Here is a 26,435-nt window from a genome sequence, read left to right on the forward strand (position 1 = left end):
CTGCTAAATGTAAAATGTAAACGTAATTGTCAAGCCTGTGATGAATGTCAAGACCATCAAAGATTCAATTATTTCATCTGGACATTGTTGTGTTCTGATGATCAGATCAATTTTTATCAAATCACAAGCTACAACAAAATGATGCTGAATAGGAAAAAGACAATGTTGCATTTGCTTCATATGCCCATATATCAGTAAATTCTTTGATATAAATTATATTTTATTTTCTTAAGTGTGGGCAATGAGATGTGGTATTCTGGAAAGCTTAGTGTTCTAAAGCAAAGCTAAAAATAATGGGTAGGACAAATGTTTGAAAAAAAAAAGTTTTATACAATATTACTTGAAATACTGAAACTGTACGAAGCTGCAACATTTGAATTATCAGCCAAGATCTTTAACCACTTGGTAACAGCCCAAATACTGAACACTGATCTTTCATACATGCTGCATTTTACTCTTAAACCCTATTCAGATGGAGAATTTTGTGTCTCAGAGGTGTAAACTCATGTATGAATTTTACTCATGTACGAATAAAATGTCTGTGTTTTTCAAAACCAAACAAAAAAACACAGAGAGAATTACGTAATTACCTAAATTTGTTTTTCTCAGTGGTCCTTTGAGAAATCTAACAATATCTCAACTGGAATATCTGAGTATATGCAAGTATATTATTTTCTTTTCTCTTCTCTTTTTTCTTTTTTTTTCTTTTTGATTCACCTGAATTATACCTAAATTTAAATGAAGACAAAGAAAAAATTTTATCAACAAGGAGAGTCTGATAAAGAAATGACTTGCAGTGCCCAGAGATGTTCAGAAAATTAATCCAATCCAAATGGTTATTTAGAGTGGCAAGAGGTTTTATAACCATAACCTAATTTGATCCAATTAAGAAAGTTAAGCAAGAAGAAGTACCTCCAGTGTGAAAGACAAAACTACGTCAGACTTGGAGAGCTGATTCTCGTCCTCCTGGCCCATGTCCATGATGGAGGTGTTATGGCCTCTCTTGAGCTTCTGCAGTTTAAAATCTCCTCCTTTTGACACCGGCATGCTCTCCAGATTAGCCATCAGCAGGTTCACTGATGACTTCAGCTCCTCAATGTACATGGCCTCCATGTCCCTGGACACAAACTTAGGGAACCTGCCAGCCTATTCAATGAGTTAGAGACAAACAACTGTGACCAAGAGGGACAAGACAGGATATTGGGACATTTGGGTCTTAGGATAGGCTAGTCTATAAACCTGAAAATTACAGTATGCTTCATGTGTAATTGTTTAAAATGGGATTACTTACTTTTGTGAACTGATCAGCCATTTGGAGTCTTCCATCCAGCTCTCTTCTGATCTGGGCAGCCTGTTCATCAGGATTATCCAACTGTAAGACAAAGACATTTCAATGCATTTATACTGACATCCCAATCACTCTTCATTCCTGACACAAGATCAACCAACATCTGATCTTCATAATAAATAGTGCCAAAATATCTCATAATTTTTGTCATACCAACCATGCCAAATAAACCTCAATCAAACTGTGTTTAATATTTAATGCCTGCACATGGCTTTCTGCAAGCTTTCATCCAATACATGCACAGCTCTGTCCATTTGACAGCCCAGGGCTGTTATTAGATTAGGGACCAAAGAAGATCAGCCATTTGTAATGCTACATTTTTCAAAATCAACTTCTTCTATGTTTGCCTGAGGGTGAGTAATTTTTCATTTTTGGGTGATCTATTCTTTTTAGCTAACACTGAGCTCTCCAAGCTAGAAAAATCATTCTAGCTAAGAATAGAACAGACCTCATAATTTCTTTAATTAGCTATGTATTTCCATCATTCAAAGCCCAGTCTAATAATGAAACTATCAGCTGACGCCCTGAATCTTTCAAAATGTTGATGCAAAAGTCAAACAGCACAACAAACTTGTTGGTTTACAATTCCGGACCAGGAGAAACAACACCAACGGATGCATTGGTAAAACTTTGGAATAGGGAACAAAAATGTACTATTAAAGGTCCTATGACATGAAAATTTCACTTTCTGAGGATTTTTAACATTAATATGACTTCCCCTAGCCTGTATATGGTCCCTAAGTTTCTAGAAATTTGAATCGGTGTAAATTGAGATTTTTCTATCTTTCTCTGCCTTTGAGAAAATGGAAGCTCAAACGGGCTGATCTTGAATCTCCTCGTTGTGACGTTTCAACGAGAATTGTTACCTCCCCTTTCTCTGCTTTGCCCGCCCAAATATTTACATATAATTCAGTCGCAATGTCAGCACAGGTGTTTCAAACAGACTTTTATGATATGGATTCGACGGCACTGGCACAAACAGTGAGTAACAGTGTTCATTAATGCCTGATCTGTGATCAGTGATTTCTCATGGGTAGCTAATCATTCAAGTTCACACAGACTTTCTTTCTAAATCGTTTAATACTGTTTATGCATCAGTGAATCAAGCCAGTGACTAAACGATCAACTTCACGTTGTTTCTCTTAGTAGCATGAAACAAATCTGTGATTTAACTACAGAGAGCGATCAAAGAACGCTCGCTTTTTTCCGGAGCTGTTACACATCGCGAGTATATCTGCACACTTGCCCAAACTGCCGTTACAATGAATGACGCTGTTATGCTGCACAACGGAGCTCTTACTGTATTCATGTGTTTGCTGTTAGCTGTGGTGAAAGCATTTTGTGAGAGAAAACGTGATGCAATAATGACGAGATCACTGCATCCACGCGATAAACAGACTCTGTCTACTCAATGCTCATCACTGCAGCCGATGGGGAAAAGATCGAAAAAATAATTATATAATCAACACTTCCACGATTCGTTAATCTCGACAGCTGTAATAGTAAAATATATATATATATATATTAGGGGTGTAACGGTTCACAAAATTCACGGTTCGGTTCGGTTCAATACACTGATGTCACGGTTTGGTTCGGTACGGTTCGGTACGTTTTAGATACAGCAAAAAGAAAAAATTGGCAGATAAATTTCCTTGATTTTTTAAAAAATGTTTTATTTATTAAAACTAACAAAGTATGTGTTTTTTTTACATTGAACAATGATGGAGCTATTCTTTACCCATCTTCTATGGTGTTTTCTTAGCAGCATACTGTATAAAACAAAAATAGCTCCTTATAAAAATTTTTTTAAAAATTAAATGTAATATTGTTGTAGTGGTTATGAACAAATACAAAGATGTAACTCTTTTTATATGGAACTCTATAACTCTTTATATTTAGTGTGTTTTTACTCAATTGGTTCTCTATTTGGGCTTATGTTTTTTGGAACAAAGCAGGAATTACGGTCTGTCTGAAATGGGCTCGTGAAGGAATATTGTAATGGGGCTCAATTACATTAAGCATGTTCTTAAAACCTGCGTTTTCCACTACAGAGTAAGGTCTCATATCCGCGGCTATAACGTAAATGCACCATTCGCTGCGGTGATGTCCGTATACGGAGCCCGGGACGTCACCTGTAGGAGAAAAAAAATCAATCCGTGACGACGGTTTTGCAATCCGTCCCCTCAGTTTATAAACCGTACTCACGAATTCATAAACTGTTCACTCGATTTAACAAATCGTGCCCACGGATTAACAAACCATGCCCACGAATTTCCAATCCGTGCACTTAGATTTTGTAAACCGTACCCTCGTTTTTTGAATCCGTACCCACGAATTCATAATCCGTGCGCACGCTTTCGCAATCCGTTCCCCCGTACTCACGGATTCATGCAGCAAACTCCTACGTGTTAACATACAGTTTTATTGAATATTATTATGTGGAATAGGTTTACAGCAAAGTGTCTTAAGTGATTCTCTATCAAGTGTAGTACGAAGTGGAATACAAAGATTTAATAAGAAAGATGCGCATTAAAATCTTGTTCAATTGCTGATAATCTATAATAGCACTTGATTATTATTGTGCAATAAACCTGGCATTGTGACTGACTCTGGAGTAATTTTTTCCTCTTTTGTAAGTTATTTTGGATAAAAGATTCTTATGCATAACCTGTTTAATAATATATAATAATGATACAAATAAAAATAAAGTTATTTTTTATAATTTTAATTTGTAGGCTAAATAAATGAGTACAAGACAGTAAAAATATTTGTCATAAAATAATTTGTGAATTGCTTTATTTTTAAATAACCTTTGGACAGTTTTGGAAATGCTTGTGTACAATTCTTTCTTAACATGAAGACTTATTTTTGTGATTTTATTATACTAAGCTCCACTCACCTCACCCCACCTGCCGGAGTTAGATGCATGTTTCACTGTTAAGTGTAAAATGCGTGTCAGTTTTCAAATCCGAGGGAACGGATTGCGAAAGCGTGCGCACGGATTATGAATTCGTGGGTACGGATTCAAAAACCGAGGGTACGGTTTATCTAAACGCACGGACTGGGAATTCGTGGGCACGGTTTGTTAATCCTCGGTACGATTTGTTAAACCGAGTGAACAGTTTATTAATTCATGAGCACGGTTTATAAACTGAGGGGACGGATTGCAAAACCGTCGCCACGGATTGATGTTTTTTCTCTCCTACAGGTGACGTGCGGGGCTCCGTACCGAGCCTTCAGCGCGTACTGAGTGAGCGAGCGCCTGACTGAGTAGCCTAACATAAACATATAAGTTGGTGTTTTTTTTTCTTCGGGGGTGTCAGGGGCATTGCCTGTTACGACGTTTGGGTTATTGGGCTACCTTGTTGAACGCATAACATTATATTTCACACACCTTTTTTATTTTCCAAATTTAATTAATTAGTCCAACGAACCGTTCGGTACATAATGCGTACCGCGTACCGAACCGAAAGCCTCGTACCGAACGGTTCAATACGAATACGCGTATCGTTACACCCCTAATATATATATATATACATATTTGAGAGGGGTTTCACATGTAATTTGCATTTCGAATGCAAAGATGTCAGCCAATCACAACAGTTGTCGTTTACTCAGCGTCTCACAGCAGACACGCCCCTTCAAACAGAGCATTCAAGCCAGAGGGCTAATGTCAGGATATAAAAATGCTTTTTATTTCTAAATTTTAAATGTAAAAATCATACTAACAATATAAATACACCTAAGGAAACATTAAAAAGCATTTAAAGAAAAGGAAATAATCCATGTCATGGGACCTTTAACTAAGAGTTTTGCCTGAAAAAAAAAAAAACTCTGCTAATTTGCTGCTTATTAATAGTTAGTAAGGTAGTTGTTTAGTTTAGGTATGGTGTAGAATTAAGCGATCTAAAATAAATTCATGCAGAACAAGGTATTAATATGTGATTTATAATAAGCAACTGGTTAATAGTGAGAATTGGTCATTAAAATAAAATGTTGCCGATGCATCTTTAAATTCCCAGTATGTTCTGTACAAAAGGGTTCTGGACTAAAGGTGAGTTCAGAGCCTTATGTTGGAAGAACTGGCCAGTCAGTTGCTTGGTTGGGTGGAGGACCATCTGGACAGGCTGTGGCCATGGTGTCCCCGTTCCTGACTCCAGCTGGGCCAAATTCAGTACTCATATAGCTACAAACACCTACACCCTTCCATGAGGATTCCTACAAGCAAGTAAACACACACACACAAACCAATGCACTTGCCACATACACATTGATCACACAGAACAATGAAACACAATTAAAACACATGCTCCCATTACACACGCATGAATTCACGTGCCCATGAAGTTCTGTCCCACACATACATTATATGAACACACACTCAACTGCAATGTGCCAATATGTGGTTGTTTTTATAATGAAATGCTTAATGTTAATGCATAATAACAGGATGGGTGTCCAAGACACAGATAAAGCCTAATCTTCAATATACAATAATACTTTCCACAGAGAATGCAACTGTGATATGACTGCTAGTCTGACAATTTCAGGTTTATAAGATGATGTTGTTCAAAACCAAAGTCAATGAGGTCCTAATCATGATATTAATAAAATGTGGCAGAAAATCTGGCACATATTATAGTTGATTCTGCAACAAAAAAAAATTCAACACAGAAATAACAAAGCAAGTATATACACTACGATACAAAAGTTTGGGTTTGGTAAGTATTTTTTATATTTTCTAATAAGTCTCTTACTCTCAACAAGGTTGCATTTATTTGCTTAAAAATACAGTAAAACAATAATATTACAGATTAAAACAACTGGTTTCTATTTTAATTCATTTTCAAATGTAATTTATTGCTGTATTGGCATAGCTGAATGTTCAGCAGCCATTACTAGAGTTTTGGCTGTTCAAGAAACACTTCTTATTATCACCAATGTTGAAAACATAAAATAATAATAATAATAATAATAATAATAAATTGTGGAAACTGTAAGAATTATTTTCATGACTCTTTAATTTTCCAATTAAAATAACTAGAATTAGAAATATTTTACATGATATGTGTCATTTTGACCAATTTGATGGATGCTTGTTAAATAAAAGTATTAATTTTCTTTAAAAATAAAAATAAATAATAACAACAACCCCAAACTTTGGAAAAGTAGAAAAGTAGAAAGTTAATTTTGCTAACTTGAAGACACTAGTCTGACTGCTATACTGTACACTTTTTTTTTTAAATTATTATTATTATGACACAATGCCACAAACTTCAGCATATCCAATAAACCTTTTCTCAGAAGCCTTTATTTTAACAGCCTAATAACAATTAATGAAATTAAAAACAATTGTTGTCACCCATATACAATTTTTATTAGATTGAGAAAATCCAAAAATGACATAGTTTTTGTGTTGTCAACTGCCTTTTAAAAAATCTTTGGGAACGTTAGTGGAAACTTTTTTTCTTGTAGCTCCATTAACTACTTATAAATTTACTTCTGAAAAAAAAATACACTTAGTAAATAAAAAAAAAATTACAAAATACATTCCATTGAAATATTTAATTCTATGTATCAAACAAATCTGACTTGACCACTACCCAATGATTCAACTTTCCCTAAATGGCATTTTTGAGTGTGGTCACAAACATGCTAACAGTGATATTAGCTTTTCAAGCTGAGACCAAGCAGCACAGCATGGTTATTCTCCTGCTGCTCTGGTAGACTGAGCCAGTCAATGTTAAAGATGAATCAACATTCAGTCTTTCTCACAAATGCCTCACGTCACTGCTCCTCTTTCACTGTGTTGACATCGCTGTGACAAACCTGCTAACATAAAAGAAACTGCCACCACAATCATTTAACTGCTCTGTGAGACTTTTAATTAGTTCTCAATTTAGATATCTGCTCTTGCAATTAAAGTGAAAATGAATGTAAACCAGATGTATGGCATTGTTGTAAGCAATCAATGGTTCTATTGTGAAATCTTTGATACCTTTGGAATTTATAGAGGCTATTATCAAGTCAATTGAGCTTGATAAATGTAAAAGATGGAACACTTCATAACTTTATTGAGATTTTCATGTACCAGCAAGGAAGCAACCTGTGATGTCACTGCCTGATGATAATCTGATTTGGTGCAAACAAGACATGTGTAATTAAATTAGTGTACTTGATCTAAGCCAGCCAAGACAGAAAGATTGTCTGGCCTGTGTGTGTGTGTGTGTGTGTGTGTGTGTGTGTGTGTGTGTGTGTGTGTGTGTGTGTGTGTGTGTCGTGATAAAAAGTTGAGACCAACTGAAAACTGTTCTCTCTAAAGCGCAATTAGTTTATTACATATGAAAATTATTATAATCAGTGGCTTCTCCTAGTTTTCTTAGATATATACAGTATAGTGCCAGTTTTCAGGAAGTGAAGATTTTGTTCTCTTTGATTCATTGGAATGGCAAATATTTTTGAGTGGGCCAAAATTCCTCCACAGTTGGGAAAGGCTCACTGCCAGTTAATGCAAAAAATATATATTGCAGTTGTTGCTGCCAAGGGTGGCAGAACCAATTAATAGGTTTAGGGGGCAATTACTTTTTCACATAGGGCCAGGCAAGTTTGGACAGCATTTTTCCCTTAAAAAAATGAAGGTCATCATTTAAAAACTGCTTTTTGTATTTACTTGGGTTATCTTTGTGTAATATTAAAATGTGCTTGATGATCTGAATTATTTAAATTGTGACAAATATGAAAGAAAATAAAAATACTTTTTATACAGCACTGTATGTCTGACACAGAGTCAACAACACTTACAGCATCAGACTCCTATAGTCTGCCCACTTGTTCACAGTCACCAGAGTTCTGATCGCCTGCACCTGTCACATCCAATCAGCACAGACTATATTAACCGCTCACCTCAATTAACTGTCGTCTGGTCTCGTTGTTCCTTCCTGGATGCTAACCGACCACTTAACTGCATGTCTTACCTGTCTTTTCTTCTTCCGTTCAATATTCATCTGCATCAAACCTCCGGATCTGGCTCACCAACACCAGTTCATCAAATTCTACCTTTACAGATGTTATTCTAATAAATTTCATCTCATTCAATCTACTTCACAAGCTTTATCTCCTAAGGAAACATTGTCCTCAAGTTCACTGTGTTCACTCCATACTGGGAAAAATGCTGGCCTGTGATGTGCAACAATGGAGTGAGAACTTAGAGTCCTGACACCTCCAATCCACAAGAGATTTCTCCAGAATACCAGGCGTTCCAGGATGTCTTCAGTAAGCCACTGGCAACCAAAGTACCACCACATCGGCCATGGAACTATGCGATTGACCTGCTGCCTGGGGCTTCATTACCATGTGGTAAAGTCTACTCGTTGTCCATTCTGGATCAAAATGCCATGGAGGAGTACGTTGCGGAGGCTCTCAAGCAAGAATTCATCCATCCATCCACTTTCACTGCTGCTTAAAGTTTCTTTTCATTGGAAACCTGCATCGACTACTGTGCTCTCAACTCCCAGATGGTCAAGTTCTGGTACACTCTTCCTCTGGTCCCAGAATCCCTGGAGCAGTTACTGGGAGCATGTATCTTCATAACACATGCCACTAAAAATATCTCGTCGCACCCTCATTCTTCTATGGATTTATGAAATAAGGTGTTCTGGGAGTTCCTACATCGTTTTGTCTACATCAGGGTTCTGAACCCTATAACATCAAAAGAGCCATTTGTGCCCCTTTTACACTGAATAAAATTCAAGTGGAGCCACAAAACCTATTTGATCTCTTAAAATGAAGATAACACAGCATATAGTTTTTTATTCAGTTTTGTTACAGAGCAGAGACATAGCAATCATTTTAGAGGTGAGGGGGACAGAAATGTCAAATATTCACATTGTTTTGGATAGGAATAAAACGTATCCAAAACGAAGTGACTATCTTGTTTCTTTTAAATTTTAATCAAGGCACTGGACCTAGAAGACATCTACATGGACACACTTGCCCAAAAAAGTGCAGGGGAAGAGTTTAGGTTTTATTAAAAGTTGGGGGAATATGTCCCCCGCATATTCAATGCCAATGCTACAGGGAACCACTCAGGAGGGGTGAAAGAGCATCTGCAAACTGCTGGCAATCAAACTTGCCTTTGAGTGGTGACATTAACTGGAGGGAGCTAAACATCCTTATGAGGTCATCACTAACCAATGCAATTTTGAGTATTTCCGGGAAGCCTAAAGACTAAACACCCTTCAATTTTGCTGGGCTCTCTTTTTCACCAGATTCAATTTCACTGTGACTTACTGGCCAGGGAATAAAAAAAGAAAGTGGACACATATCTACCACCCTGACTCAGAGACAACTCCTCTGGAACCTATTCTCCCTCCAGCCATCACTGTCAGCCCAATTGAGTGGTCCATTGATGAAAAGACCCTCATGGTCTTAGCTCATCACCCGGCTCTGGACACCCAGGGAGCCAGCAAACCTTCTCGGCCAATATGGTCCAGGACATCTCACACTTCGTCTAGGGATGTTCAGTCTGTGCAATATCCAAGGTCCCTCTCCACCTACCTAAGGAAAGCTAGACACCCTTCCTGAACCTAACAGGCCATGGTCACACATTGGAAATGATTTTATCACAGATTTACTTTCTGTGAAGGGAAGTCATGGCCTAATGGTTAGAGAGTCGGACTAGCAATCGAAACGTTGTGAGTTCGAGTCTCGGGCCAGCAGGAATTGTGGGTGGGGGGAGTGCATGTACAGTTCTCTTTCCACCTTCAATACGATGACTTAGGTGCCCTTGAGCAAGGCACCGAACCCCCAATTTCTCCCCGGGCACCGCAGCATGGCTACCCACTGCTCTGGGTGTGTGTGTTCACTGCTCTGGGTGTGTGCACTTCGGATGGGTTAAATGCAGAGCACAAATTCTGAGTATGGGTCACCATACTTGGCTGAATGTCACGTCACTATTCTTCAGATACTCACGTTTCCTCATCATTGTAGAGCACTTCTCCAAAGCTTGCAAGTTGATTCCTTTGAAAGTACGACCTACTGCCTTTAAAACTGCTGAAACCTTCTTCCAGCAAAACCACATGGTGGTCAGTGTGCACGTGAACTGAAATCCACGTAAGTGGTAAGTGTGCACGCAAGACTCTGCACACTTTCTGAAATCCATGTAAGTGGTAAGTGTGCACGCAAGATTCTGCGCACTTTCTGAAATCCTGCATGGTAGGGGTTACGCGCTCTGCTTCGTTTCCTTTCTTAAGATGATTAGCACTGGGTTCCTTGGGCTTCATTCAACCAGTGTGTATTTGGTATACACCTCAAGCATCGCTTCCTTCAACATGAGGGGCTGTGTAGGCAATTCTCGTGGTAGTTTAGCAGCGCTCCCCTTTTCCAAAGAAAAAGGGTCGCCTATGAGCATGCTGCTCGGAGCTCGGAGTCCTCCTCTCATTGGAGACTGAATTCTCGTTTTTTTCATCAGAGCGCTCCAGTACTATATACTGTTTTTGAGACGCACTGTGAGAGCAGACATCCTGCTGAGGCAGGGGCTGAGGCTCGGGGAATGGCGCCTTCACACCAAGGTGATGAAGCAGAGATGGAGAGGTTGGCCAGACTTGGGTGGAACGGTTTTGCGGCTCGAGAGAGCATCGCACTATCCCCTCTGGCTTCCTCTGACTCATCCAGCTCCATTGGTATTGCCATGGTACAGGCGTGGCCGAGGCTTCATCTGTACATTTCTTCCTCCAATTGCTCTGCTCTGCTCTGCTCTGTAGCCCTTGTGTGACAGGCAAGACTTGGTAGAAGAAAGTGCTAGGTTCTTAGCCGTATCCCTTTAAAGGAATCTTTCGTGATTCCAAGCCTTCAGCTCTACCTCGGGCCAAGGCCCTACAGGTAAGTTGGGTATGTAGCTTAGGCCTTTGGCCATAAGGGATAATGTCATAGACAGCTGTGACGTCTCAGTGAGTCACTGTGTTTTTGTCTGAGATGCAGGTGATTGGAAGATTGGATGATGTGGTGTTGCACCTGCACTGAATCAACGCTCTGTTAAAAGGACTTGTTTGAACTGCTGGAGGAGAGAGATTTGGTGCTTGTTGGTGTGGTCTGCCTTTCATGGAGCTACCAGGGTTCTCGAGGGTTATGGGGTTTGCAGGAGACCACTGCTTGAGGAGTTTTTGTATGATCCGCCTTTCCTAGATCGGATTTTGGACATCATCTTTCGTTGGTTATATTTTGTTACATTTGTATCACTTACATGCATGCTGACACACTGACTATACACTTATACTGACTAATAAACATTTTATGTTTATTTTCTATAGTTTAATAAATGTTTGTTTTTGCAAATTAAGTGGTTGTGTGGCGTCTCCCTGATTTTGTTGCGTTCCTTGCCGAGGAACCGTAACACAGCCATCTAACCATCCCAGGGGCGACTCCCGATGAAATGGTAGAGTTGGTACTTAGTGTTTGCCATGATTCTGGCCTACACTCCCCTCAGCATGGCGGCGTAGGTATACTGTTCCCCATAGTGTCCCCTAAGAGGATACAGTTCAAAGTTCCCTTGACAGGGAATGTCTCAGGTTACGAATGTAACCATGGTTCCCTGAGAGGGAACGAGACACTGCGTCCTCTAGCTCCCTGCCATGCTTCGGACGCAAGCATCACGAAGGAGATAAGTGACGTGTCCTACGGGCGCGTATTTATAGTCGCGACGGTAGTGACGTCAGAGGCTGTCACCGGCCAACACGTTGGTGTTTTTCAAAGTATGCTTCATACACGGGTCACGACGAGGTGTTCCTCATAGTGTCCCCTAAGAGGACGCAGTGTCTCTTTCCCTCTCAGGGAACCATGGTTACATTCGTAACCTGAGACGTTTTTCCTTTTTTATATTTCTATTTAGCTTTATTTGACTAATCTTTATTATTATTATTATTATTATTATTATAGTATTTTTACATAACAAACATATTTATTTCAGTTAGTTGCAAGTTTAGGAACAGTTTTAATCTCATTTGTTAATGTTTTTAAGTTTAGATTTTTTTATGTACTATAGTGTTTTTATTTTATTTTAGCTTTATTTCATTTACAGAAAACAATTTTTAATAGCTTTAGTTTTATGTTTTATGTTTTTTTTGTTAACAATACCAACACTAGTCATCTGTCAAGAAAATAATTCATGAGATGGGATAAACCATGGATGAATCTGAATGCAGCAAACAATAATGCTATATGTCAAGATGCAACAACTGACTTTTTATATGTAGCTTCCATTGTAGGGACTGACATACAATTCAAAAAATATTATTGCAATTATTTGTCATCAGTGTACCATAGCACTGCCACAGTATTTTGTAGCACATTGACAACACAGTCCCTCTCTCCAGGGATAAACCTAAAATGACCTGCTGTTTCACGTTATCAATTGTTCAAGAGAGCTTCTTAAACTCTGGTAGTTAAATATTTAGTCTGTTTGGTGAAGTTAGTTCTGGGACAGAGACAACTCAGTGGAGCACTGATAAGCGTAGGTGTAACTGTGGTTATCATCCAACATCGCATGATGGAGAAGGCGTACAAAGCTAGCAGGGGGTGAACTTTATAGAAATCTGATTTCATGTTTTTCTGATTCCAAGGCACAGTGTTACACCCACAATAACTCTGAACAATTAAAGCAAAGTCATAGAGAGTTTTAGTGTACACATCTCTGCAACCACAATCTTTCACAAACCAGTGGAAAAAGTAAAGGTCTCTGCTCTTTCAACCACTAGGCAGCGAAAGTCTAGGTTAGTTTTTACCTTTATCACATATAGAAAATGGAGAGATGGGCAATAGTCAAATCAATGGAAAATATAATTGAACCAATATTCCAATTTCAGCAAGTTTTTGAGAGTCACTATTACAAGCTGAGAAAAACCAACAGAGGAAGGGAAGCAGAGAATAGAACACTATCAGGATCTCTAAGAACCAGTAGTAGATTTAGGCACCATGCAAGGGCCCTGTGCGCCCCTGCCAATGATTCGACCAAATTATTCTAGCTTTAGCCCTTATTGCCCAGGGCTCTGCTCCTGATCAATAGTGAGGATGTGGGTAATAAGAAGTGATCCATTCTGGTACTGAGCACAGGCAGGGGTAAAGTGGATCTTGACTAGCCAAGCTCTACCATGATGAAAGAGGGGGAAATGGCTGGCGTCCACACATCAAAAATGCATGTGATGAATCCATGCATGAAGACAATTACAGAAGCATGGGTTATTGCAAGAATATGGCTATGGGCAAGAAAGCACATTATACACACACACAGAGTCTCTTGTAATACAGCCCTATCTGAATGTTTTTTAGAAGCAGTCTGCTGTTACCTTCACATCTATTTCTTTGTTTAATAAGTTTACACATTCTGCATTTCAGCATACACTGTATATACTGTCTCTTTCTCTCTCTCTCTCTGTCTCTCTCTCTCTCTCTCGAGTGCATGCTGGGGAATTGTGGGCGGAGCGTGAGTGTGTTGGAGTGAGCTCTACGTACGGTACGAGTGAGTTTTCTATCTTTTTTATCTATCTGTTGCGAGGTAAATAGTGGAAAGTTTGTAGGTGTTTGTGAGGAGCGTCGTCGGTCAGTGTGTACTGATCGCCATGGCGGCGTCTCAGCAGGCGAGTTTGGAAAGTTTAACGCGCCGGCACGGGGTTTAAGGTTGCACCTGCAGAGCGTTGTTCAGTCGAGGACTGCGTCCTTGCTGTTGCTGCTGTTGTCGGTCATGATTGCATTCTTTCTGCATCAAGAATGAATAGTGCAATAGTGATGTTTTTGAACAACGTTGACAAAGTGAATGAAGTTGTAGAAGCCGGGATTGTTGTGAATGATTCCCTCACTCCAGTCATGCCTTTGGTGCAGCCGGCAAAAAGAATAGTATTGTCAAATGTCCCGCCGTTTATTAAAAATGAAATGATTGAAAGGGAATTGTCCAGACACGGAAAGCTTGTGTCAAAAATGAAGAAAATCCCACTTGGTTGTAAATCGCCACAGCTGAAGCACGTTGTATCTTTTCGGCGACAGGTGCACATGATCTTGAATACCCAGAATGAAGAGCTTAATTTGGCAATGAAGTTTAAGATTGACGATTTTCTTTATGTTATTTTTGCTACCTCAGATTCAATGAAGTGTTTTTTTTGTGGACAAGAAGGTCACGTGATACGCGTGTGCCCTGAGAAAAATGCAGATCAGGATCACAATACAAGCGAAATGCATAATCATGCACAAACAAGCGATACAGTATCTTGTGTTGAAAAAAAAAGTGACGATCGTGAAAGTAATAAAAATGAGAGTGTGACTGCAAATGAAATTGTACATGAAAGTGATGTTTCTGAGGCCAGTAAGCAGGCTTTATTAGAGTATGCTGTGGATGTTGACATGACAGAAGATCAGAGTATTTTTAAAACACCTGTATTAAAAAGGAAAACTAAGACTAAAGCAAAAGAAAACAGGGCTAGTAAGAAAGCAACTGGAGTAGCTGTTGTTGATGTTAGCGAGGTGGACTCAGAGTCGAGTAATGTTGAAGAGTCTGTTGTGGATAGTGATTGTGAATCATCAGACTCTGTGAGTTCAGCTTCACAGCAGCGAACTGGCCGCAGCGCTTACGTTTTGGACAAAATTAAAAAGTTTCTTCAGACCACGAAAGGCATGAAAGGGGTAAATGTAGAGGATTACTTCCCAGATCGTGAGTTGTTTATAAATTCGACAAGGGCTTTAATGAAGGAGGGTGGAGCCTTCACTGAACAAGAAGTCTTTAGGTTGAGAAAAATTGTCCAGAAGTTAAAACATAATTTTTTAAACGATGAATTTGAACCAGTCTAGCTTCTCTTCTCGTTTTTTGAGATGTTTGTTACTGGTGTGCATATATTCCTTTTTTATGAGTAGGATACGACTGGGCACACTTAACTTAAATGGTGCACGGGACAGCAAGAAAAGAGCTATGCTTTATGAACTGATTGAACAAAAGAAAATTGATGTAATGATGGTTCAGGAAACTCATAGTGATGTTTTTAATGAGAATGAATGGTTAATGGAATGGGGTGGGTCGATTATTTTAAGCCACAAAAATCACTGTAGTGGTGGTTTAGCTGTACTTTTTAAGAAAAACTTTAAACCAATTTCATATGAGACAGAACATGTTGTTGGTGGACATCTAATGAAAATAACAGCAAAATTTGAAAAAATGGTTTTAGTTTTCATAAATGTGTATGCTCCTGTTGTCGGTCCTGAAAGGGTTGTCATGTTTGATAAATTAAGTAATATTCTGTCAAACTGTAAAGAGGATGAGTTCATATTTGTTGGAGGAGACTTTAATTGTACAGCAAATGATGAAATGGATAGGAACCATAAAGAGCCACATCTAGCTTCTCAACATGCTATAAGAAAGCTTCTAGAAGAGCATGATTTGTGTGATATATGGAGAACTTTAAATAATGGACAAAGGCAGTACACATGGTTGCAAACAAGAGAAAATTATATTTCTATGGCTAGACTGGATAGGTTCTATTGTTTTAAATACCATTTTAATGTTATTAAGAAATGTGAGATTCTGCCTAGTGGTTTTTCTGATCACAGCCTAGTAATCTGCAGTGTTTTCATTAGTAATATAAGGTCTAAGAGTGCCTATTGGCACTTTAACACTTCTTTGTTACAAGACAATTTTTTTAAGGATGTTTTTAGTTTTTTTTGGAAACAGTTTAGTTCCAGGAAAAAAGAGTTTTCTTCCCTACAACAATGGTGGGATCATGGAAAAAAAGAGATACAGCAACTGTGTCGTCAATACACTCTCAACGTATCCAAGGACATTTCCCAATCAATGAAAGCCTTGGAGATTGAAATAGTGGAACTTCAGAATTTGGTAGAGTCCACAGGAAATCGAGGACATATTGAGCTCCTCAAAGTTAAAAAAAGAACTCTGGATAACCTGTTAGGCATTAGAGCACAGGGAGCTTTGATCCGCTCACGTTTTCAGAGTTTAGTAGAGATGGATGGCCCAACTAAATTTTTTTTCGGTCTCGAAAAAAAAAATGGCCAAAGCAGACTTATACACTCTTTATACTCATTGGAGGGTGTAGAAATGTTGGAGCCTAAGGAAATTAGAAAGAGAGCTGTTTTGTTTTATTCTGAGCTTTACAAAAGTGAACATACAGAGGAAGGTGAGCTGGACAGCTCTTTTTATATGGGTCTGCCTAAAGTTCCAGATGAGATGAATTCTTGGCTTGAGAGGCCGCTATCAGCATCTGAACTGCATGTTGCTCTGCGGAGCATGGATTGCGGTAAATCCCCAGGAATTGATGGTTTACCAATTGAGTTTTATAAAACGTTTTGGTCAGTGCTGGGGGGTGACTTACTGTCTGTGCTCAATGATAGTCTGGCCCGAGGGTTGCTACCTTTGAGCTGCAGGAGGGCGGTCATCACCCTGCTACCCAAAAAAGGTGACTTAAAGGAAATAAAGAACTGGCGCCCTGTTTCACTTTTGTGCTCTGATTTAAAGCTCTTTTCTAAAGCTTTGGCCATTAGGTTGAGGGAGGTAGTTGGGCATGTTATTCATCGTGATCAAACTTACTGTGTGCCTAACAGGTCTATTCATGATAATGTTCATCTAATTCGGGATATTTTGGATGTCTCTAAGCTATTGGATATAGACACTGGTCTCATTTCTCTAGACCAGGAAAAGGCATTTGACCGGGTTGAACACAGTTATCTCTGGCACACGCTGGAGGAATTCGGGTTCAGCTCTGGTTTTATCGCCATGATAAAGGTTTTGTACCGGAATGTTGAGAGTGTACTGAAAATTAATGGTGGTCTTAGTGCTCCTTTTCAGATTAACAGGGGCATTAGACAAGGCTGTGCACTTTCAGGAATGCTTTATGCTCTTGCCATTGAACCTTTATTGGTTAAAATTAGAGCGAGCATTGAAGGTTGGACCATACCTTGCTCTGGAGCCAATTTTAAGGTATCTGCATATGCAGATGACATTATTGTTTTGGTTAAAGGGCAAAATGATGTTGATCTTCTTAAAGACATTTTAAACAAGTTTGGTACAATTTCCTCTGCCAAAGTTAATTGGTCCAAAAGTGAAGCCATAGTGAGGGGTAAATGGTCTCATGGTCTTCCTAAATTACCAGGCGGTTTGCTTTGGAAAAGGGATGGTTTAAAGTATTTAGGAGTATATGTTGGCAATGACTCAATGATAAGCAAAAATTGGGAAGGCGTTTTAGAAAAAATAAAGGGGCGATTGGATAAATGGAAATGGCTTTTGCCAAAAATGTCTTTTAGAGGGAGGGTAATCATAATTAATAACCTGGTGGCTTCAGTTTTGTGGCATCGTTTGGCCTGCATTGACCCTCCAAATGGACTTTTGAGTAAAATTCAAGCCAGTATGGTGGACTTTTTTTGGGGTACTTTTCACTGGATTCCACAGAGCATACTTTTTCTACCCAGAGATGAAGGAGGACAAGGAATTATCCATTTGCCCAGCAGGGGGGCAGCTTTTCGACTTCTCTTTATTCAAAGGTACCTCACAGGACCTAAGGATTTAGTCTGGAGAAAAGTGGCTGATGTTATCCTTAATCAAGCTGGCAGACTTGGATTGAACTCTGTTTTGTTTTTGATGGACTCAAGTAAGTTGCAGTGCAATGGATTGACTCCTTTTTATAAGGGACTTTTTAAAGTGTGGGACTTATTTGAAAAGAGGAGGTTGGAGCCGACATCCTCGTTGTACTGGCTTTTGGAGGAACCTCTTGTACATGGAGCTCGGTTCGATGTTACTTGTGAAGTTACACCTGGATTGACTCATTGTTTTATTACCACTAAGACTTTAAAACTACATCAATTATTGGATGTTGCTGGTTCTGGCTTGAATAATGCTCAGTCCATGGCCTCATGTCTAGGTGTGTATTCGGTACGGCATGTAGGAAAAATTCTGGATTTCTTTAAACAGAAACTCACAGAGATAGAAAATAATCTGATAATTGATTATTATAATGGGAAACTGGTTCCTAATAGTACAGATTCTTTTCCAAGTATTTCTCTTAGTCCCAATCTTAAAGGAATGTCTGGACCTTTTCTGAACTTGAGGGGATTAGAAGGTTTAAATTTGCAGGATGTTCAGAGTAAAGTTTTGTATAAAGGTCTTGTAAAAGTTTTAAATAAAGCAAAATTAAAAGAGCGCAGTGATACAGTGTGGAGAGAGAAATTGAAAATAAATGATGGAGATAAACCTATTTGGAGAGTTTTATACAAACCACCAATTGAAAAACGTACAGGTGATATTCAATGGAGAGTGTTACACGGCGCAGTTGCTGTAAATGCATTTGTGAGTCTAATTAATCCTAATGTATCAAGTGATTGTCCTTTTTGTGAAATGAGGGAGACTATTTTTCATTGTTTTTTAGAATGTTCAAGACTGCATGACATGTTTAGTTTTCTGGATGTTCTTTTCATGAATTTTGGAGAGATGTTTTCTTCCAAAATTTGGATTCTTGGACCCAAATACAGTGTGGCGCAAAGAGTAAAAAGTCAATTGTTGAATTTTTTAATTGGGCAAGCCAAACTTGCGGTTTATATAACCAGGAAAAACAAAATAGAAGGTAGAGAAGGACAACATGTGGTTACTGTTTTTAAAAATATGGTAAAAGCAAGGGTTTTGTTTGATTTCAAGTTCTATAAACTGATGAATGACTTAGAAAGTTTTTTTTTGCCCAAATGGTGTTTTAATGGAGCTATTTGTACAATTAATGAAGAAATGTTGACCTTTACCGCCATGTTACAATAAGGTTTCTTTAGATTTTTTTGTATTATTTTCTGGATAATGTGATGTTTTGCTGACGTTGCAATGATATAAATAAAGTGTGTTGAAAACTCTCTCTCTCTCTCTCTCTCTCTCTATATATATATATATATATATATATATATATATATATATATTCGATACATTAACCAATGGTAGCATATCATATATACGTATATATACACAAAAAAACAGTGTCTAATACATAAAAACCACATGGGAGATACAGTATATAAGTACCATAGCTAAACACTACATATATATATTATATTAGGGGTGTAACGATACGCGTATTCGTATTGAACCGTTCGGTACGACGCTTTCGGTTCGGTACGCGGTACGCATTATGTATACCGAACGGTTCGTTGGAGTAATTAATTATATTTGAAAAAAAAAAAAAGAGAGAGAAAGAAATATAATGATATGCGTTCAACAAGGTAGCCCAATAACCCAAACAACGTAACAGGCAACGCCCCTGACACTCCCGAAGAAGAAAAAAACACCATCTTATATGTTTATGTTAGGCTACTCAGCAGGCGCTCGCTCACTCAGTACACGCTGAAGGCTCGTTGCAAAATAGCCAATGCGTTTAACAGACTAGAAATGAGAAGATCCTCCAATAACCAACAGGTCTGGTGTTTGGGTGCACTTTGGATTCCCTTTAAGCTATAATGGTGATGGCAAGAGAGTGGTGGATAAAAAAACAACGGTATGTCGCATCTGCAACATGACAGGGTACACCAGCCGGATTACAAAAAAAAAAAAAAAAAAAAAACACCAGCGGGAATATCTGGGATATATGCGTCAGTACTATCTGGGAAAAGACGAAAAAAAGGAGAAACATGTACGCAGCAAACTATCCCTGCAGCATTTAGACACTAGCTTACAGGGAATCCAACCCAAACACCAGACCTGTTGGTTATTTTAGGATCTTATATTTCTGGTCTGTTAAATGCATTAGACATTTTGCAACGAGCCTTCAGCGCGTGCTGAGTGAGCGAGCGCCTTAGGGGCCGTTCACATATCGTGCCTAAAAACGCATGGAAAACGCTAAGCGCGTCTTTCTCCTCCTTTCCAAAGCGCTCGGGCAGAAGCGCTCATGAGGCGTCTGTCTTTGCTAAGCAACAATGACGTGCTCTCTCCATGAGACGCGGAAATTTCAGCGAAGGATAAATGGATTTGCAGCTCTAAAAATCGCTTGCAGTAGCTCTGCTACTGAATTTATTTCAAAATTGCAATCCATATACAACTATGATCAGCTGTTCCTTCATCTTGGCTGAGCTCTCAACGTTGTTACGGGAAAGGATGAAGCTGATTGGTTGGTTCTTGTCACATGACCCGCGGTGCGCTTGCGGCATTCTGAAAAGTTGAGATGTTTTTACATTTTGCTGTATCTAAAACGTATCGAACCGAACCGAACCGAACCGTGACATCAGTGTATCGTATCGAACCGAACCGTGAATTTTGTGAACCGTTACACCCCTAATATATATATATGTAATTTTTCACTTGTATGTATCTTTGTATTATGACATGGCACTAATGAGCTAAGTGTAAAGCACTTTAGTACTTAGAAAAGCACTATATAAATGTAAGGAATTATTATTATTATTATTATTATTATTATTATTATTATTATTATTATTATTATTATTATTATTATTATTATTATTATTATTAAGTGGCAGTCCTAACTTACAAGAAGCCAATAATATGACAATAATAATGTTTGTCTATATTCGTCCTTACCATTAATTGCGAAAAAGTCAATTTTATAATATGAAGTGTTTTTGTTTTGTAAACATTTGTATTTCAGTCCTTTTTCACAACAAATCCATGTGAAATCCCTGTCGGCTACGCGGCTTACATGGCAGTTTTTAATATTGTAACTATTTACTGTAGTTCTGCCATGGTGACTAACCAATTCAATCCCATTATTCTGGACACAGATTCAGCTGACGACTGTGCAGATAACACACTCTAAACAATCTCTCTATCTCCTCAGTTAATTACTCTTTACCACTGCAATCAGCACAGGAGTGTCGGCTTGTTGAGATACAGAAAGAGAGACAGAGAGCAGACAGATAGATCTGTTTTCATGCAGATGAGCGGAAATGTACAGACATGGGTGGGAGAAACACACAGAACATGTCAAGTACATAATCAAGACAACTAATTTACTAGATCTATAAATAATTTCTTTTAATGGTATATGGGAGCTACAAGGGTTCTATGTTAAATTAATACAACTCATTAAAGTCTCACATGATCCAATAATCCTGCCTGGAGAAAACATGTATTTGCAGGTCACAATATAGACTGTGTCAGAGTGCAAGAAAGCAAAGGCTTTGCTGCTTTCACGTCAGCTCTATTTTATCATTACTGTACATTTCACCAAATAATCCCTAGTGCAAGGTATTCTTATAGCTACAGCAAATGACTGCCATGGTCAACAGGGTCCTTTTCCAAAATGGGTCTCTAAACATTCAATGGTTACTCTCAACATCAAAAATAAATAAATAAATAAATAAATAAATAAATAAACAAATAAAAACCTTTGGTTTAGGAAGTTAGGGAAATTAAACATCAGGTGGGCACTGACATTTTACATTTTACAAATTTTACAGTCCTGAGTGATACACTGCATTTATAAATTCATGTTTATCAAAAGTGTTTTGCAGCCATCAATAAAATATCTGACTGTATAACAGTATAGCCTGGCATTACTAGATTAAAAGGCTCCACGATAAGGTAATTACTGTCCTATATATAACTACAATGCGATAAGAAAACCTAAAACTACTACATAGCTGTACAATTTGAATTATGGAACATGAAACATGAATCAACATGAATCAACCAATCAGAATTAAGAATTCAACAAAGGCCTGGGAAGAACAGCTGATGGGCATGAGAGTGTTTTAAAGCTCTGTGTGTTCATGGTCTCCATGACAACTACCTCAGGTCACAGAAAGGGTGATTTCTGTCAAACAAGTGGCTTAAACGCACAGACCCTCACCAATGCACAGCCACACTGCGGACATCAAACGCACCACAAAACACACACGTCATAGTCGCAAAGGGATTCAACAAAGCACAACATAAATGTGTATTTATTTTTGGAGCTTTCAAAGCTGCAATTTCAGAGAACGCAGATAGCACAACGAGGTTTGATGAGAGTAAATGAGTAGCAACAGCTGTTCTCACTGCACCAGCCTACCAACGTCTGCCCATTTAAGCGTCGTCTAAAGAAAAGCCTTTGAAAAAGCTTTGTAGTTGTTTAGCCATTTCTGTGTTGACTTTTGGTTATACGGAGAGTGTCTCTGTCATGAATGCGTTCCAGTAAGGACACCATTTGTTAAAGTGCATGTGTACGTGTACAAAACCGCTGCTGATTTGTCTTTAGTTTGTATTCACTTAATAGCAATCAACCAGAGAGCGCACATCCCGGTCAAGTCCGCTTGCTGCTCCTCTTGTATTTGCAATTCATGCCAATTACATCAGATTGGGCTTTCATTATCAAAGCCAGGAAGACAAATCTCATTCAACAGAATAATGCTTCCTACATCAGGACGCCCACACCAAATCGCATATCCTGGGCGCATGGATGAAGTCATCATTTCACGGTAAAATGCATTTGTTAATCAATATGTACTGTTGAAATTACGATGAGAATGAGTGAAAGGAGGAGTGAAGAGGAAAGAGTGAAAAACCGTAGGCCAGCAGTGGGCTCTTTTGATGAGATTCCCAGGGTCAGACCTCCCACCTAGTGTGGCATCGGTGTGGCACTCAGGTCACGACTGACATGGAGTTGAAGAAGGATCCTGCTGTGTTCTGTGAGGTGGATGCATCATTCTATGACTGTGCCCTCACCAGGGGACACCATTAATGAATTTGATACTACTGTACACCATGTGCATATGAGAAAACTAGTATCAAGCTACTGCTCTGTGTTCACTGTTAAGCTTTCTGAAGTTCTGACATCTGTCTAGTTGAATTGAATTATATATATATATATATATATATATATATATATATATATATATATATATATTCAGCAGATTTTTCATTTTATATACTGTATATATATATATATATATATATATATATATATATATATATATATATATATATATATATATATATATACAGTATGTAAAATGAAAAATCTGCTGAATATTTACTATCCAAGATGTAGATGAGTTTTTCCAGTCCATTAATTAACATTAATTAACTTAATAATTTTGTGAAGCAAACAGCATATTTGTTATAGTAATCATCATCATCATCATTATCAAGCCTTTTTTAACTACAAAGCATAGCTTCTAGCTAAAATATGGGTCCTCTATCCATAATATTGCTTTCTCCTGTGAAAAAGGGGTCTTTTATGAATTAGGAGAGAAATATGCACAAATCAAGCACCGTTTACAAGAAAAAACTTGAGAGGACAACAGAGGACGAACTTATTCACTGGAGAATATATTATTATGGATTACTGACTATTTTGGTTATAAGCACGCACCTTTTTTACTTCCCAAATTGTAAATTGAGATTGTGGATTATTATTATGTTGCTGTTTGAATTCTGTTGGCACCCATTCACTGCAGATGATCCATTTGTTAAGCACATGATACAATGTTACATTTCTTTTCATTTAATTTTAATGAATTACATGACATGTTATTTTTATTGAATAATTAAAATGCAAATAGTTTTTTTTTTTTTATTAATTACAAATTAATGTTAAATTAACACCCATGGTAATTATATATAATTAACTTCATAAGCAACAGTTGCACAATAGTTGCAAAAGTACCATTAGAGTGAGTTGAGGGCCCAAAATTAATAAATTTTTGATTTCCATTGATTGACTGATCTGTGTTTCCAGCATCGGTTTTAATTGTCTGTCAGGCTCTTGCCATCCACAGCCAGTATCTTGAAATGCCCTCAGGAAATAGTCGATAGATTGGATTAAACTCCTACTACCCAGGAGACAGCCAATGCACTGATACTGAATGCTTTTATACACACACACACAGACACGCAGCTGTTTAATACAGACTCTGCCTATCAACAAGATTTACTTTAAAAAGCAGGATGGGGCTTGGAAGTCCCAGCGGAAAAACAGAAATAATGACTTGCTGTGAAAAATAAAAGACTTAAGCACCCTGCATAAACTAGCAGAGAGAATGACAGAGAGAAAGCAAGAGACGAATATGGCAGCTTTTGTAACCACAGGACTGGGGTGCCACCGGGTTTGATTTGAGGTAAGACTTGGTCGGCGTGTCCACCGTTGCTATGGTTACTGAAATATTACCATTCCCACACAGTAAGCAGGATTCACAAGGCTAATAGAAAGATAATCAAAATGGCACACACTCAAATGAGCCCGTTTGGCTCCAATGTGAACGCAGACATTGGATAAATTTTGAATAGCAGACTCCTACACTGACACCTCCTCCGGATCCAGTGCTTTTGTTTTCTGACCAAAAATTGTCACAAATCCATAGAACACACTGGGGTCTAAAAAGATGTAATTTTGAATGTTTCGGGGCAAGAGTCCTATTGTAGGTTCTTACATATTTCTCCATTTTATTTAATTATTTACTTGCATATATCATTCCATGAAATACCAAAAAACTATCAATTAAATGTTTACATTTAAATAAATACTTTTTTGGTATTTCATGGATGAATAATATATTACCGTTCAAAAGGTTGGGGTTGGAAGGTTCTAGATTTGTTAAATGTTTTTAAAAGTATATGCTCACCAAGGCAGCATTTATTTGTTTAGAAATATTGTTAAAACAATAATATTTAAACTTTTACATAATTCTTTTTTATTTTAAGATAATAAAGTAAATTATACTTGTGATGCAGGAGCAGAGCAAGGGGGTGGCCAGGGGTGGCCACAAAAGCTTGGCCGCCCCTTTGGCCACCCCACTCAAAACTGCAGTTTTTGTCCCTTTTTTTTCTTGATAGGAAATTAATTTATTTAGATGTGGAACCAGCATATTTCTTTATGATCACATCAAACAGGATAATTTTCAGAAGCACACTTCAGCTTCACCTCAATGTCAGGTGTGAGTCAAACAAGCGCTGAAAAGCTACAGCAGCCAAATGAGCTTCAGTAAAACACAGTGAAACACACTTTCCTGTGCACACGGACTGAAGTAGTTTAAGTATTTGGTTCTTTTAATTGTGATGATTTTGGCTCACATTTAATCTCAACAAGTTAGAATATGGTGACATGCCAATCAGCTAATCAACTCAAAACACCTGCAAAGGTTTCAAGAGCCTTCAAAATTGTCTCTCAGTTTGGTTCACTAGGCTACACAATGATGGGGAAGACTGCTGATCTGACAGTTGTCCAGAAGACAATCATTGACACCCTTCACAAGGAGGGTAAGCCACAAACATTCATTGCCAAAGAAGCTGGCTGTTCACAGAGTGCTGTATCCAAGCATGTTAACAGAAAGTTGAGTGGAAGGAAAAAGTATGAACAGCAGCCTTATGAGGACTGTCAAGCTAAATTGATTCAAGAATTTGAGAATGGACAGAGGCTGGGGTCAAGGCATCAAGATCCACCACACACAGACATGTCAAGGAATTTGCTGAACCACAGACAACATCAGAGGGGTCTTACCTGGGCTAAGGAGAAGAAGAACCGAACTGTTGCCCAGTGGTCCAAACCTATTTTCAGATGAGCGCAAGTTTTGTATTTCATTTGGAAACCAAGGTCCTAGAGTCTGGAGGAAGGGCGGAGAAGCTCATAGCCAAAGTCCAGTGTTAAGTTTCCACAATCTGTGATGATTTGGGGTGCAATGTCATCTGCTGATGTTGGTTCATTGTGTTTTTTGAAAACCACAGTCACTGCACCCATTTACCAAGACATTTTGGAGCACTTCGTGCTTCCTTCTGCTGACCAGCTTTTTGAAGATGCTGATTTCATTTTCCAGCAGGATTTGGCTCCTGCCCACACTGCCAAAAGCACCAAAGGTTGGTTAAATGGCCATGGTGTTGGTTGGCTTGATTGGCCTGAATCTGGGGTATTGTCAAGAGGAAAATAAGAAACAAGAGACCAAAAAATGCAGATGAGCTGAAGGCCACTGTCAAAGAAACCTGGGCTTCCAGACTACCTCAGCAGTGCCACAAACTGATAACCTCCATGCCACGCTGAATTGAGGCAGTGATTAAAGCAAAAGGAGCCCCTACCAAGTATTGACACTTTCCAGAAAGGCCAACAATTCACACAATTTTTTATTTATTTATTTATGTTTTTCTTTT

The 26,435-nt window shown here is 38.3% G+C and overlaps 1 protein-coding gene across 13 annotated transcripts in view; it reads right to left on the reverse strand.

Moving 5' to 3' along the window:
* The window catches only part of LOC128022392 (calcium-dependent secretion activator 1-like), a 200,348-nt gene that overhangs the window by 47,459 nt on the left and 126,454 nt on the right, over positions 1 to 26,435 (reverse strand). For all 13 annotated transcript variants that reach the window (XM_052609906.1, XM_052609895.1, XM_052609894.1 and 10 more), the window contains exons 5-6: positions 1,292 to 1,372; positions 913 to 1,146 (exon numbers count right to left, since the gene is read on the reverse strand). In XM_052609906.1, the coding sequence (XP_052465866.1) occupies positions 913 to 1,146; positions 1,292 to 1,372 (315 nt within the window). The remainder of the gene's footprint in view (positions 1 to 912; positions 1,147 to 1,291; positions 1,373 to 26,435) is intronic.

Source organism: Carassius gibelio, chromosome A11 (genome assembly GCF_023724105.1).
Source record: "Carassius gibelio isolate Cgi1373 ecotype wild population from Czech Republic chromosome A11, carGib1.2-hapl.c, whole genome shotgun sequence".
NCBI classification, from domain to species: domain Eukaryota; kingdom Metazoa; phylum Chordata; class Actinopteri; order Cypriniformes; family Cyprinidae; genus Carassius; species Carassius gibelio.